Raw genomic sequence first — 13927 nt, forward strand, 5'->3', positions numbered from 1 at the left:
CAGACACTGCCAAAAGTCTTGCAGGGGGAGGAGGTGGTGTCCCCAAGCTGAAAACTAGTGTTATAAAAAACAGTATTTTACTTAATTCTAACTTCCCCAAGAGAGACATACTATATACCCTTACTCCTATTTTAAAGATAGAGAAACAAGCTCAGAGGTTCCTGCCCGAGATTCTACAGCTAAAAAGAAACAGAAAAGAGACCCAAAGTCCCGTTCCATTAGCCCTTATTTCCCAAACCAGCCTCAGTGCAAGAATCAAGGGAGGCTGTTGTTCAACATACAGATTCCTGGACACCACCCCAGAATGACTGAACTCAAAACTTCCAGGGAAGAAGCCTGGGAATATGTTTAACAAGCACCCCAGGTGATTCTTAGCAAGTAAATCTGGGGACTTAAATGCCTATATAAAGCTAAATTTAGAGGAAACAAACTTTTTAATCAAGCAAGGGAACTGGAACACTGCAAGGATTTGACCCATCACCCCCTTCCCTCAAAATGACAACTTACCACCAGCCATATACTGCCTCCATTTTAAGGTCAAATCAACCAGCATTATCAACTGAAACTGAAGGCGCCCTCTAATTAAGGTTTTTGACAGCCACCACACTCAGGAACCATTTCCCCAGAGGGCATGTCTATAGGACAAGTGTTCGCAACGCTGGCTTTGCAATGGACACACCTGGAGCCCTTCTGACAATCTCCCCCCTCCCCCCCCTCCTCTCTCTCCTCTTCCCTCCCTCCCCTCCCACTACAAGACCCCCTAAATCCAATCAGGTATGGGCCTGGGTTTTTTAAATTCACAAGTGATTCTGATGCAAAGCCTATGCTGGAACAAAGTTTACCACAACAAAAAACAAAAATTAGAAGCAAAGCTCAGTCTCTACAAACTGTGGCCAAATCCAAAGTGCATGTGTGGTGCTGGAGTCTGTCCAACCAGAGGAGGGCCAGGTTCTCGTCTCCAGCACCCCTCCACCCACCACCTTTCCTCCTACTACTCCCCCATGGGTTTCTCAAACTACCCCCAGGGGAAATCACTGGATACAAGTTAACTTGAATCTTTCCATGTAAAATCACCGCCTTTTGAAAAGCAATCTGTCTCTGGCATAAATCACACCAGTGATTTTCAGCTTTTGGTTTCTTTAAAAATGTAAAGTTTTTTAAGACAAACAGAGTACAGAATTAGTCTACAGTTTTACTATTTTCCCCAATCACCTACATAGTTTCCTCTTACCTATCTAATCCTGGAGCCAAACTGCCCGTGTCTGAATCCAGTTCTATCTACCCTTTATTCCCCCTTGTGCCTCAGTTTTCTCATCTACAAAAGACGGGTGATAATCCTACCTACCTCACAGACCTGATGTGAGGACAACTCAAAGTAACACATATCAAGGACTTAGAACAAGTTGCAGGCTCATAGTAGGCACTATTGTTAGCGATTATAGAATCTCTCCAAAACAATCAATGCAGTTTTCAATGAAAAATCTCAACGATCATTTCATCTACTGGTTTGCGCAACTGTAAGCAGAACCAGAATAAACGGATAGGAGAAGTAACTATAAGGAGAAGTAACTATAAATCCTCGTTAAGTGTACAACCCCACTGAAGGAACAGGATGACATGAGTATAAGAAGAGCTCAGCAGGACGCAGGACCACCCACAGAAGTTCAAAAGAAGAAAGCTCTGTGACAGTTAACCTGGGAATGCTAGTGGAAGGAGGTCACTATCATTTCTGCTACACTAACCCTCACACTAAATAAAATATACATTCAAAACTCCTTGAAACAGTGCCTGACACAGTGAACACTCAATAAAATGCAAATCTACCCTGGTATTCACCACATGTTATTTTCCTTCATGACAAAATCCAAATGAAAGATTACCAGCCACGACTGGACTAAGAAAGAACTCATACAAATGCAATACCCTGAGGTTTATTTTTATATTCTATTCTCTTGTTCTGTTTTTAACGCTGGTTACAATTCACAACCCACCAGTGGGTGACAAATATCACTCTAAATAACTGATTCACAGCACAAGCCAGGGCCACTGCTCTAGCCCTAAGTTACCTTTATCAGCTATGGGGAAAAGGAATTCTGAATGCAATGTAACTGTTCAAAGTTAATTCTGGAATCCAAACTTTTGGAGGTCTCTAAACGGGTTCAAGTAGACAATCACAGTAACGAAGAGATAGCACTAGAACTTAAAGCAATTGGAGGTGAAAAAAATCCCATTAGTATAAACATTTCAAAGGTATGCTACAGCAGGATCTGGCATGACATTGAAATGGAAACTTTTCCTCTTCCATCAAGCATACAACTCCCCCTTATCAGCACCCCATCCCCCATTGCTTCCAGACCTCCAAATTCAAGCTGCCCTAAAAAGGGAACTGAGAAAATAGGACAAGGAATGGAGAGACAAAGGATTAGAAAAAAATGTAACAAGTGCTCCATCAGAAGATTTGAAACACACGGGGAAACATGCAAACATATGGAAACACATGCAAATTGGAAACACATGGAGAGCTTTTAAAAATTAATCACAGGGGTTGGGCTGGACATTGGTATTTTTAGAAGCTCTCCAAGGTCTGAAGTAGAAACAAAAAATAGAATTCAACAACTCAAACCAAAAGTAAAGGAAATGAAGAAAGCAGAGGAAACCCAAAACACAAATCATGAGACTATGGGTCTAACAGAATAAACTGGACATTAGGCATTATGTTAAATCAAATGCCGCTATGGTGAAGACTGATTAGTAAAAGCAAGCTACAGCCAATTAGATTTTTTTTAAGATTTATTTATTATTTATTTATTTAATTTATTTTCGGCTCCGTCGGGTCTTGGTTGTTAGCACACAGGATATTCGTCGTGGTGCACGAGCTTCCCTCTACCTGTGGCACGCGGGTTCCAGAGCGTGTGGGCTCTGTAGTTTGCAGCACGCTGGCTCTAGTCGAGGTGTGTGGGCTCAGTAGCCCCGCAGCATGTGGGATCTTAGTTCCCTGACTAGGGATCAAACCTGCATCCCCTACACTGTAAGGCAGATTCTTTGCCACTGGGCCACCAGGGAAGTCCCGCCAATTAGATTTTGTTGTAAATATTACTGTAGTTACATTTATATCCAAACAGCACTGCACCTTGGTATTAATTATTCACTCTTGTACAGCTTGAGAGGGAAATGAGGCAGAGGGTAAACCAGGGCAATAATTACCAGCTCCAGAAGGAGGAAATAAGGCATCTACTCAGAGTGACTGCCAAGAGGAGGGCTATGACTCAGACAAGCTGGTCTACTCCAGAAAGAGTCATATGCTCCTTTCAAAAGGCTGGGTTTCTCAGGGGGATAAATTTTAAAAATAAAAACAATTAAAGGATTAACTGCAAAATACACCCAAGGTTTCAACTAACTAAAAGAGGATCTGCCTCCTAAAATCATTTTAACAAACCTCTCTCCTAACTTGCCTAAATAGACCAGACTCCTGTGGGAGGCTAGGCCACCAGCCACAGAACCTCACGGGCAGCCTGGCTCTTAAAGAGGGACTTAGAGGGACTTCCCTGGTGGCTCAGTGGTTAGGAATCTGCTTGTCAATGCGGGGGACACAGGTTCGAGCCCTGGTCCAGGAAGATCCCACATGCCACGGAGCAACTAAGCCCGTGAGCCACAACTGCTGAAGCCTGCGTGCCTGGAGCCCATGCACCACAACAAGAGAAGCCACTGCAATGAGAGGCCCAAGCACCACAACGAAGAGTAGCCCCCGCTCGCCGCAACTAGAGAAAGCCCACGCACAGCAACAAAAGACCCAATGCAACCAAAAATAAATAAATAAATTTATTAAAAAAAAAAAGAGGGACTTAGAACAGAAAAAGAAAGATGAAGCATTAGTAATAAAATATTACTAGCAGCTTGCAGTTACTGAGTACTTTCAGTGTAACAGTCTCTCTTTGTTACATACTTTATAGGCATTGTGTGATTTAATCTTCATAACCCAGTGAAGACTGTCATTATCCACACTTTTTTTTTTTGGCCATGCCGCCCGGCATGCGGGATCTTAGTTCTCGACCAGGGATCGAACCCGAGCCCCCTGCAGTGGAAACTCGGAGTCTTAACCACTGGACCACCAGGGAAGTCCCATATCCACACTTCAGAAATGAGAAAATTCCAACAGTGTACTTCATTAGCCTAAACTGGGAAGAAAAGTTTTCAGTACTAAAGTAAATGCTGCACTAGTGCCCATCATTGTACACAGCTCTTGCTCGGCACGGAAGGAACAGTTGAAGACTTCACAAATTACAAAATAACTCATCAGAACTGGATCCTAAGTATAAAATCAAGACTATCTTTAGAATGATGCCTCAGCTGCTGCTCTTCTGCAACACTCTCCCCATCAATATCAGAGTAATTACATTTTCCCCTAAACTGTGGGGACTCTCCAGAAGCTATCACTAAAATAACAAAAATGGTGACCTTAGCCAAACATGTTAACATAATGTTGTAGGTCAATTATACTTCAAAAACAAACTAACTTACAGAAAAAGAGATCAGATTTGTGGACCAGAGGCAGGGTTGGGGGATGGGGGGGTAGTGAGGGGTCTGTGGGGAGGGGGAATTGAATAAAGATAGCTAAAAGGTACAAACCTCCAGTATAAGACAAATAAGTACTAGGGATGTAAGGTAAAACACGATAAATATAATTAACACTGCTGTATGTTATACAGAAAATTTGTTTAAAAAGTATATCCTGAAAGTTCTCATCACAAGGAAAACAATTTTTTAATTTTGTATCTACCAGATGATGCATGTTCACTAAACTTATTGTGGTAATCATTTCATGATGTATGTATGTCAAATCATTATGCTGTATACCTTAAATTTATACAGTGCTGTATGTCAATTATCTCAATAAAACTGGAAGAAAAAAAGGGACTTAACCAAACATGTTAACAGTAAGATGCTAAATTGGAACTGCTTTGAAATGCAGCATGAGTGCCTTCCATACACCTACATTCTCCATGATTTATTTCACCAAGCAAAGCCTTGTCCCCCCACCTCCAATACACCCAGTAGAGGAGCTTTTAATAAAAGGGTCTCTGCCCCCAGACTTCCCTTATCAATTAGTTTAGACTGATTAGGGGCAAGGTCGTAACATATAAAATATGTGCTCCAACACTGTGCTAAATTACTGAAAACAAAATAAACATAAAACAGACCCTGGGCATTTGGTGAATTGTGTCAACTTCTGTTGTTTGGATTTATACTAATAACACTAAAGTTCCAAAGAAGTAGTAATAGGCAATTTTGGTGAGGTATGAATTTGAATTCAGTGCCCAATCAATCAGGTTGAAATGCAGGAGGGAATTATTCAACTATAGTACCAAACACCAGCTAAGTAGCCCAACATAGTTGTTTTTATATGTATGCAAAATAACTCTTGGGTGATTAAAAAGAACACTTTCTTCGCTAAAACGCCCTCCTTAAGAAAGTCAACTGAGTTCTAAGGTTTTCAAAACAAACAAACAAAAAAGCTAAAAGACCTTAAAAAACTGATGCTCATGCCCAGAATAAATTTACCAAATGTCACACAGAGCAGTCACTTAATTTTTATGTCAGGAGCAAGTTGACTGTGCCACATTTTATGGTGACTGTAATTTGGTCACAAGTAATGAATGATAGGAGTCTGAAAATAGGTGGTTGTAGGAGGTATCTCTCACAGTTGTCAGGGTTTGCTATATATGGGAAGGGGTAAGTAAACCAATCAATTATAAAATCTGTGAGTTTCACATACTGTCAGGTAAAATTCAACTAAACTTCCAGATTCATCTCTCAAACAACAACTTGCTAAAACTTTTTATAACTAAAGCTTCTTATGAAATACTGTTTGCCCACCTTCCTGCAACTGCTTAACCTTTACAAAAGATGTTACTCTCCAAAGAGCCAAATATCAACGGGAAACTGCAGGTTTTCAAAACAAGAATCCAAAAGAAAGAGGAAAGATTAATCAGCATTTTTCTTGCCATTTCATTACATTCTGCACACAGGAGGAAAACCCATAGAAAGCTCAATGAACAGACCTAATACTCTGGTTCTTTAAAGTTAATTGGCTCCAAGTGGCATGCAAACTGTTCACAGATATACTGCCATATCATAATATTCATTTTAATTCACATAGTAACAATATTTATTACATCTACAACAGAGCAGTTCATATCCTGGAACACCACTGCAGTGTTACTTAATTCTATCTTTTAATTTAGGGTATTTAGCAAATAAAATTTTAATACAACTAACCAGAATTCAGTCTCAATACACAGAAAGAAGCTTTCTTCTTCTTGCTTTATATCCACCTTCAGAAGTTGCTAACATGTTAATGATCATCAATTTCTTAAGTATTTGTCCCTAAGACTGTTAAAAATTTCATCATATATATTTGAGCATATACTTTAAAAATCACTTACAGAAGCTTTGATGAACGAGTCTATAAAACAAACTGAAAACCCAATTTCACCTGAAGTTTCCACAAAGAATTCTTCGTAAAGAACCAAGACTATGCGAACCTACAAAACCAATTAATAATGTAGTGAATTTTATCTTCTATAAACTTTATTCAGAAACTCATGATATGCCCAGGTAAACATCTCTTTCAAAGTACCATACTTTTACTCAATAAAAAACTTCTGAACTATTGCCAACTATGTGACAGATCATTCCAGTTATTGCTAAAAACACTCCAAAAGCTTAGAAAAAACTTTTCACCAGGGTACGATTACGAAAACACCAATATAGTCTTTCCTTCTTACTTAAATTCATTACTTGTGACCAAATTACAGGCACCGTTGGTAAGCTATGATTTTTTTTTAACCAGAAATCCTTGCAAGGGTTTCCAAACAAGGCAGACCATGAGCATCATTACAGCATTTTAACAAGTTTACCAGGATTGAATTAAAATTTCCAGAATGGGGGATCTGAGAAGTTTCCTAAGATTTTGCCAAGTAATTCCACTACTGGCCAAGCTTTGGGAGTCACTATTCTTCAGCAAGTGCTTTAACACTTAAGAAGAGTTGTTTTCTAACACCTGTTTGCACAGTTATGGATGCCTATTGCTGTATTCTGTTGTTTAAGTTAACCTAATATTAGTAACCTAGTAGTTACTGGTCAGGTGAATATCTCTAGCTATTTTCTACTTAACTATCCCGTTGTTAATCTTAAAAATAAATCACTTTGCACATACTGACCTGAGTTTTTCTCCATCAAATGCCAATTGAGAAAATGTTTGGTACCAAGTAAAAATGCACGGGGACAAGTTCAAATAATCTTCCCTTTGTTTATGAGCCATGTATTAAACAACAGCTGTAACACCGTTAACAAGTTTCAATTAAAATAAAAATATCTCCTCTTGATAGTGAAACGCTTTTGGTCAATCGTAACAAACTCACTAATCTCTTCACAGTGAACACAAAAAAGAAAAAAAAAAAAGACCCGCTAGGATATGAGAAAGGAAAGCGAAAACGATAAAAACTGGCAGGTTTCGACTTGAAGGTTTCCGATTAGTGCCTTTTACTTTCTCCAAAAGCATAAGCCGCTTCTAAATGAGTAAAACCATTCCTAGGGATGGGCAAAAAATACACGCTGCAGGGTGGAGACGGCCACAGGGCTGGATGGAGGGCGCCGCCTGGGGCGAAATCGCGCAGGAGAGCGCCCACCGGAAAGTCCCAGACAGCCTTCCCTTCCCCTCCCCTCCACCCCACCCCCGTTCCCACCCCCGCTCCCACCCCCATGCCCCTTGGCGTGCGGCTGCCTAGGCGAAGAGGAACGACGTAGGCTGCGCACGCAGCCTAACGTCACTGCGTTCGCTCCTCCCGGCGACGAGGCGCCTGACGTCGCAGGGCGGAGCCTGTCCACAGGCCGCCGCTGTTGACCCGCTGTTACCAAGCGCGCGCACAGCCAATCAGCAGTCGGCGCCGGCGCCGGCCGGCCTTTGAACTCGGCACGGCAACTTCCTGCTGTTTGGCGAGTACACAGTGCAATGCAGTATGTCTGTCAGCGCTGCGGCACAAAGGAACAGCCATTTTGTGACTGAGCTGGACCTGCACCAAGATGCCAGGGGCTCAGAGAGCTGCTGCCGGCGCTAACTACCAAGCTGCCCTTTATTTCAGTACCAAAGAACAAAAAAGGAGGAGGGGGGAGATACTTCGGTATTTCAGGTTTCAATTCGCTTTATTTTCAATCTTCTCAAAAAATCCCGATTCCTAAGAATTATCAGCATCATAAAATGGCTGCCACTTAAAAAACTCCCTGTTCCACTCCACAAGCAACTGCACTATGCCAACTTCTAACTGTCCCCAGCCTTTTAAAGTAACAACTAAAAGGCTGATTAAAAAGATTTTGCCCGCACCTCAGGTTATCAAAATAAAATCTGGTTCAGAGGCAGACGTTTTGGAGATAAATTTAATAAACTGTTTCAGTTATGATAAATTGAAAACGCAGCGTCCTAAAACACACAGCTCTTTGTGTGCAGTTCCATTCACATTTCCTTCTCTTTCCATTTTGTGATATTACTGGTTACCCCAAACCGCAAATTATTTTAGGTAAGTGTGTGGTATACATTTCTATATATGTCTATCACGAAAACTTTGTTTCAAATATTTAAAAATTTAGATATCAAGTATCTTTAAAATCATGTTTTTGAAAGTGAACTTTTTAACCTTCAAAAATCATGATATACAAAGTATAACATTATACTTAAGCATTAACTTCAAAAGAACAACAATCTTACAAAATGACTGTTAAGTATTGCCATTATTTCCAAAAACTGGAGCATACCAGCCATACCTAAATTTACACTCAATTCTTTCAGGTCCTGAAGTAAATCTCAGACCAAAAAGTTTACTTGACCTGCAAACTCCTCCCTTCCTCTCCTGTGGCTCAGGCTGCAAAAGTGGATATCTGTAGTATTCCCTAAACGCTATAGACTTTATGCCACAGAAACTAGGTCCTTATGGAGAAATTCTGATGGATTAAGGAACCAAGTTCTGGCTACCATAACAGTCACCTTAATTTTAGCTCACTTAAAAATAACATTAATCTACTACAATAAAACACCACTAACATTCTATAGCTTTACAATTTTAAAAGGAAGTGATGTCATAATTATGTGCATGTATTAAGGTATGCAATTTGGGGTAAAAGTAATTTAACACTCCATCTTCTTTTCAAGGAGTCTCTCAAATATTTTTTGACACTCATCAGGTATATGAATCAAAATATACGTGACAAAAAAAGACATTTAAAAGTACAGTGCATGCCTCTAGTTAAGCTGCAACCTCATTACCAGGAGACAAATGCATGGCAACTTCCATGTAGTTTTCCAGGTCAGAGTATCATTAAAAGAAAGAATAACAACACCGCTTAATTTTTTTAAATTAGAAAGCAGAGTCTGATCAATGATGTTAACCACAAACCTTGCCTGAGAAAGTCAAAACCCATGTGAGATATGCAAATCATACACTCAAGGGAGTACCAATTTTAGGTATTGAATCTTTAATAATTTGTCAAAGATACCTGGGGATTCCTATTTGTTCAAATCACCATCACTTTTCAGAAAAGTCAGTTTAGAATCAGTAGAGAAGTTTTCTGTCCTAAATCTAACCTAGGTATACATGGGCAATTCAATTCCAAAGACAGTAATCCAAACTATGTGACAACTCAATTTGCAAAAGAATTTGGAAAGGTATTTTTAAAAGCAAGGGTCAAAATATTTTAAGTCTTATAAAACATAAAAATTTAACATTATTAAAAAACCATTTTCAAAACTTTCAAATCACTAACCTAATAATAAAGTATATTGTTTATATAAAATTATAAAAGAGCAAAGCTGGGGAGAAAAAAATCATATAACCAATCAAATTCTTGTTAAATGCATGATTTAAAATTTATAACATGACAATTCATAGAACACACATCAAGAAATGCATTCATATATACTTTAAAAAATTAATATACAGATCATACAAAACATCTTAGAGGCTTTTCATACAACAAAACATCTTAGAGGCTTTATTACTTAGTCACTAATATGGTGAACTCCAACAAATGTGAAACAAATCATGATTTGAACAAACAGTACATTTGTAAGCTTCAGGAGATAAAGCATTCCAGGCGACTCTGTCGAAATAAATCAATAAATTTAAAGCAGCTACAACTAAAATGCAAGGATAAAATACTACATCTACCAACCAGAGAGCACTGTCTGAATATAAGCATACAAATGCAAACCATAAAGTATTTTAAATATAAAACATACAATTACAATCAGTAGCAAACACAAAATAAAAGCATATTAATAGTACTCCAAGATTTCTGTGATCACAGGTCTGATCTCATAAATGCAGGAACTGTAATCATCGAGAGTAAAGGTTTTGATAAATCTTATCAAAATTTCCTAAAATGTCAAGAGTATCAAAAGAAATACAGAGTCAAATAAAAATATAAACTGAGAGGCATCAGTCAAAGGGTCCTTTTTGCAATTTCATTTTAAAATGTACATTTTTTCATTCATATAACTTTCTCAAATGTCTATTTACTATAATTTACTACCACAAGGCTCCTCTATGGCCTTCAGTTACAAGTTTGGGTATCCTAGATTCTTCAAAGAAAAAATTTGCCTTGTATGTAAAATGGTGCAATGCAGCAATGGCTAAACCGACAAGGTCATTTTCCTACAGCACGAAAACCTAAAATCTGAAATTTATTGACAAAAAAACTGTAGTTTACAGGAAAGGCCCCCTTGAATAAAGGTACCTTACCTTTTGACTGCTGTAAGAGGCCTTAAGTCACAACTTAACTTTCATAAATTGCTACCAAAAAATTAGGGTGTGGCATATTAGCAATCTCAAGGTCACGCTTTAAAAAACGAATCCAAATTAGTAAAATACTTAAAATAAAACAGATAGCTATCCTTGTCTGTCAAGGTGAACAATGTAAGCTGAGGTTTCCCCCAAAAAAAAAGAAAAAAGGAAGAAAGTTGATAGCTCATACCTCGATGCATTGCTGTGTAGCGAACTGTCCTCCTCTTGGCTTTTGTCCTTATTTCTCATCATCTTTTAATTCTTAAATATTAAGGGGGAGGGGGAATCTGTGTTTGCTTTGAAGTCCTGTGCCCAGGTATTTACTGTCAAAAGTTGAAAGAAAGGTAAGGTCCCAGCTTCTATCGATGGATTTTATTATCAGGAACAAAGTCCTGACGATGTAACGATATTGTTATAACACAACAGCGGTTAAGCACCAAAAAGCAAAATATTTCTATTTTTTCTTTAAAAAAAAACACATAAAAACAGGCTAAACCGAACAGGGAGAATCATCACTATCAATAAGGAAAGTTTCTCAAAGTAACACACTGGATACAAATAACAATCTCTGTATCTTATTGCGTCATCCAGGAATTTCTCATATTTACAGAAAATAAAGCAAACATAAACATATAAATCTTTTAAATTATCACTAATGATCATGAACTTACCTGATCCATGTAGTAGGTCCAAAGCAAGAGTCCTATCTAGTAGTAGAAAAATATCAGATCCAAATAATTAAAAATAAAAACAAAATTCTCCGTTAAAAAACAAAAAATAAATAAAATTATCCTCAAATATGTTAACTGGTCAAAAAAATACAGCAACAATTAATCCTAAAACGGGTCCGGAAGAAAAAAAACCTCATTAGGAGAGCGCACAAAAATGGAGGTGCGCCATGGCTTCTAAGCTGGAAAAAACAACGACCTGGGCTCTCAGTACGGCTGCTTCTTTCCAACAAGGCACGAAAAGAAAGCTCCCAAAAGCTGCTTTTCTCCCTAAAAAAGGTTCGAATCGACCCCAGTAAGTCACTAGGACAGGCAGGGGGCTGCGGGGGCCCCCTGAGGCTGCCTGAAAGTTAGGGAAAGTTGCGTAAAGTGAGGCGAAGGCAGGGAGCAGAGCGCGCTCTCTCTAAGGCACAGCCGCCATCTAGAGCCTCCTTCCCAGCTCTGAGAGCTCTGCCTTTGATTGACACTCTCTACATTTACCCCACAACTCAGGTGATGTACCATAGACCCACCCCTTCATCTCCACCAAAAAAAAAAAAAAAAAAAAAAGATCCTCCATCCCAGGGAGCCTAAGGACCCCTACCCCCACCTCTCCCTGCCCCTCCAGACCACCCCATCAGGGGGAGGGGGGAGGGTTTCTTAACCCCCTCTGGCTCAAGCACCCTTTTTAAGCCAGAGAGAAATGTAATTTGTTCCTTTTGTCTAAAGATCTGCTAAATATTTCAGTCCTTGAGCTAAAATAACTTCCTCTCTGGACAGGAAGTGGTGTTTTATCAAGCCATTTTGAAAGAGGGATAATTCTTAGAGTATATAAAGCTCAGCTTAAGTATTAATCTTTTTAAAAACTACCCCCCACCATGGGTAAAATGGTTTCTAAATAAAAGCAAAACCTCAACTTAATAAATTAAATTCAAGTCTTGTCTTCTTTAGGAAGCCTAAAAATTATCTAAGGACTAAGTTTAAGGGGGAATTTTCCATCCCAACTGGAAGAAAGGGGTACAACTCAAGAGCGCCTCCCTAGTGTTCAGTTGCATTAGGGCAAAAATTAATGTAACTAGTTTTTATTCAAGAATCTCAAATTTTCTTCGTACTTTCACAAAATTCTTTAACCCATTATATAACCTTGCCAAAACCTTACCCAAAAAATTCTCATACCACACTGATTTGGGGCAAAACAATGTTCTTAAATTCAAGAGCATGGAACTACCATGAAAAAACAAACCCAAGAAACTCCACCTCCAAAACCAACACAACACATATATCTCAACCATTCCCTTGTATATCTAATCAAATTCTAAGTATATATCCATTTCAACAATGGTAAACTAATAACAATCTGTCATATCTGATGGAAAGTTATCAAAGTAATGTCACAGGGCAAATTCTCCTAAATATCAAAACCGTGAGATCTAAGGAAACAAATTTACTAATGCCAAAACCAAATTATTCAACACTTTCTCAACAAGCACCCCAAGAAAACATTCACACATCCAAAAAAAATCAAATCAACATTCCTTACTCAACATTATTATCTGCCAGAACAATTGTCCTTCCCTCACTGAGAAATCCATTTTAGATCTATACCCAACAAAAGCAACAATGTCACACCTAGGTAAATGTAAAATCCATAATCAAAACCCAGCTTCAATCCCATACTTTCTACAAGATAATTCTCTACCAAAATCAAAATCTCAATTTTGATTTATACAAACCAACCAACTCAAATCAGCCAATGAGAACAAATACTGCATATATATTGATCATCTACATGTATACCCTGCTATTTGACATTAATCACAAACATGGTATGATTAACACTTTCTCACCAAAAGAAAATTAAAGCTGCACTGCTACTTGTTCTCTGTATAACGGGAAAATTTAATCAACAATCCATTTGGTTTATCAAAAGCCTACTACACCCCATAATAGTAACTGAAACTGATTTTAGTTATCAATGAATGAAACCAGTATTCACCTAGGATTCAAACGTAAGTTATCTATGACATAGTGTGGTTCATTTATTCTAAATTCCTAAATGTACAGAGTAATAAAAATACAGTAATCAATCCTATTTCATAAAATCTATTGCAGACATTATTGACACCAAAATTTCAAGTCCTTTTGTGAATACCCTAAGGACCTCCCTACCTTCCCTTATAAATCCAACATCTCGTCACCTAATATTAAGACAATAGGAGGATTCAGTTGAATTTAAGTGTTCAGATATTCTGCAAGATGTTTTATTTATAATATTTAATAAGTATAGGTAAAAGGGACCTTTTCCATCAAAACAAAGTCAGAAAAATATTGTATCACTCATGCTGAATTTTGAGGCAAAAGGCATTTTGTTTTAAAAGTTCATTAAAA

At 38.3% G+C, this 13927-nt stretch overlaps 1 protein-coding gene across 3 annotated transcripts in view; it reads right to left on the bottom strand.

Moving 5' to 3' along the window:
• The window catches only part of CHD2 (chromodomain helicase DNA binding protein 2), a 127009-nt gene extending 113087 nt beyond the window's left edge, over window positions 1-13922 (bottom strand). For 2 of the 3 annotated variants that reach the window (XM_082835305.1, XM_082835303.1), the window contains exon 1: window positions 7221-7767. In XM_082835305.1, the coding sequence (XP_082691431.1) occupies window positions 7221-7321 (101 nt within the window). In that variant the 5' untranslated portion in view covers window positions 7322-7767. Of the gene's footprint in view, window positions 1-7220; window positions 7768-11022; window positions 11156-11503 lie in introns of those variants that run through there. The other variant, XM_082835304.1, reaches the window with a different exon arrangement.
• Between the last annotated feature and the right edge of the window lie 5 nt (window positions 13923-13927).

This window comes from Leucopleurus acutus (genome assembly GCF_964270905.1).
Source record: "Leucopleurus acutus genome assembly, chromosome: 1".
NCBI lineage: Eukaryota > Metazoa > Chordata > Mammalia > Artiodactyla > Delphinidae > Leucopleurus > Leucopleurus acutus.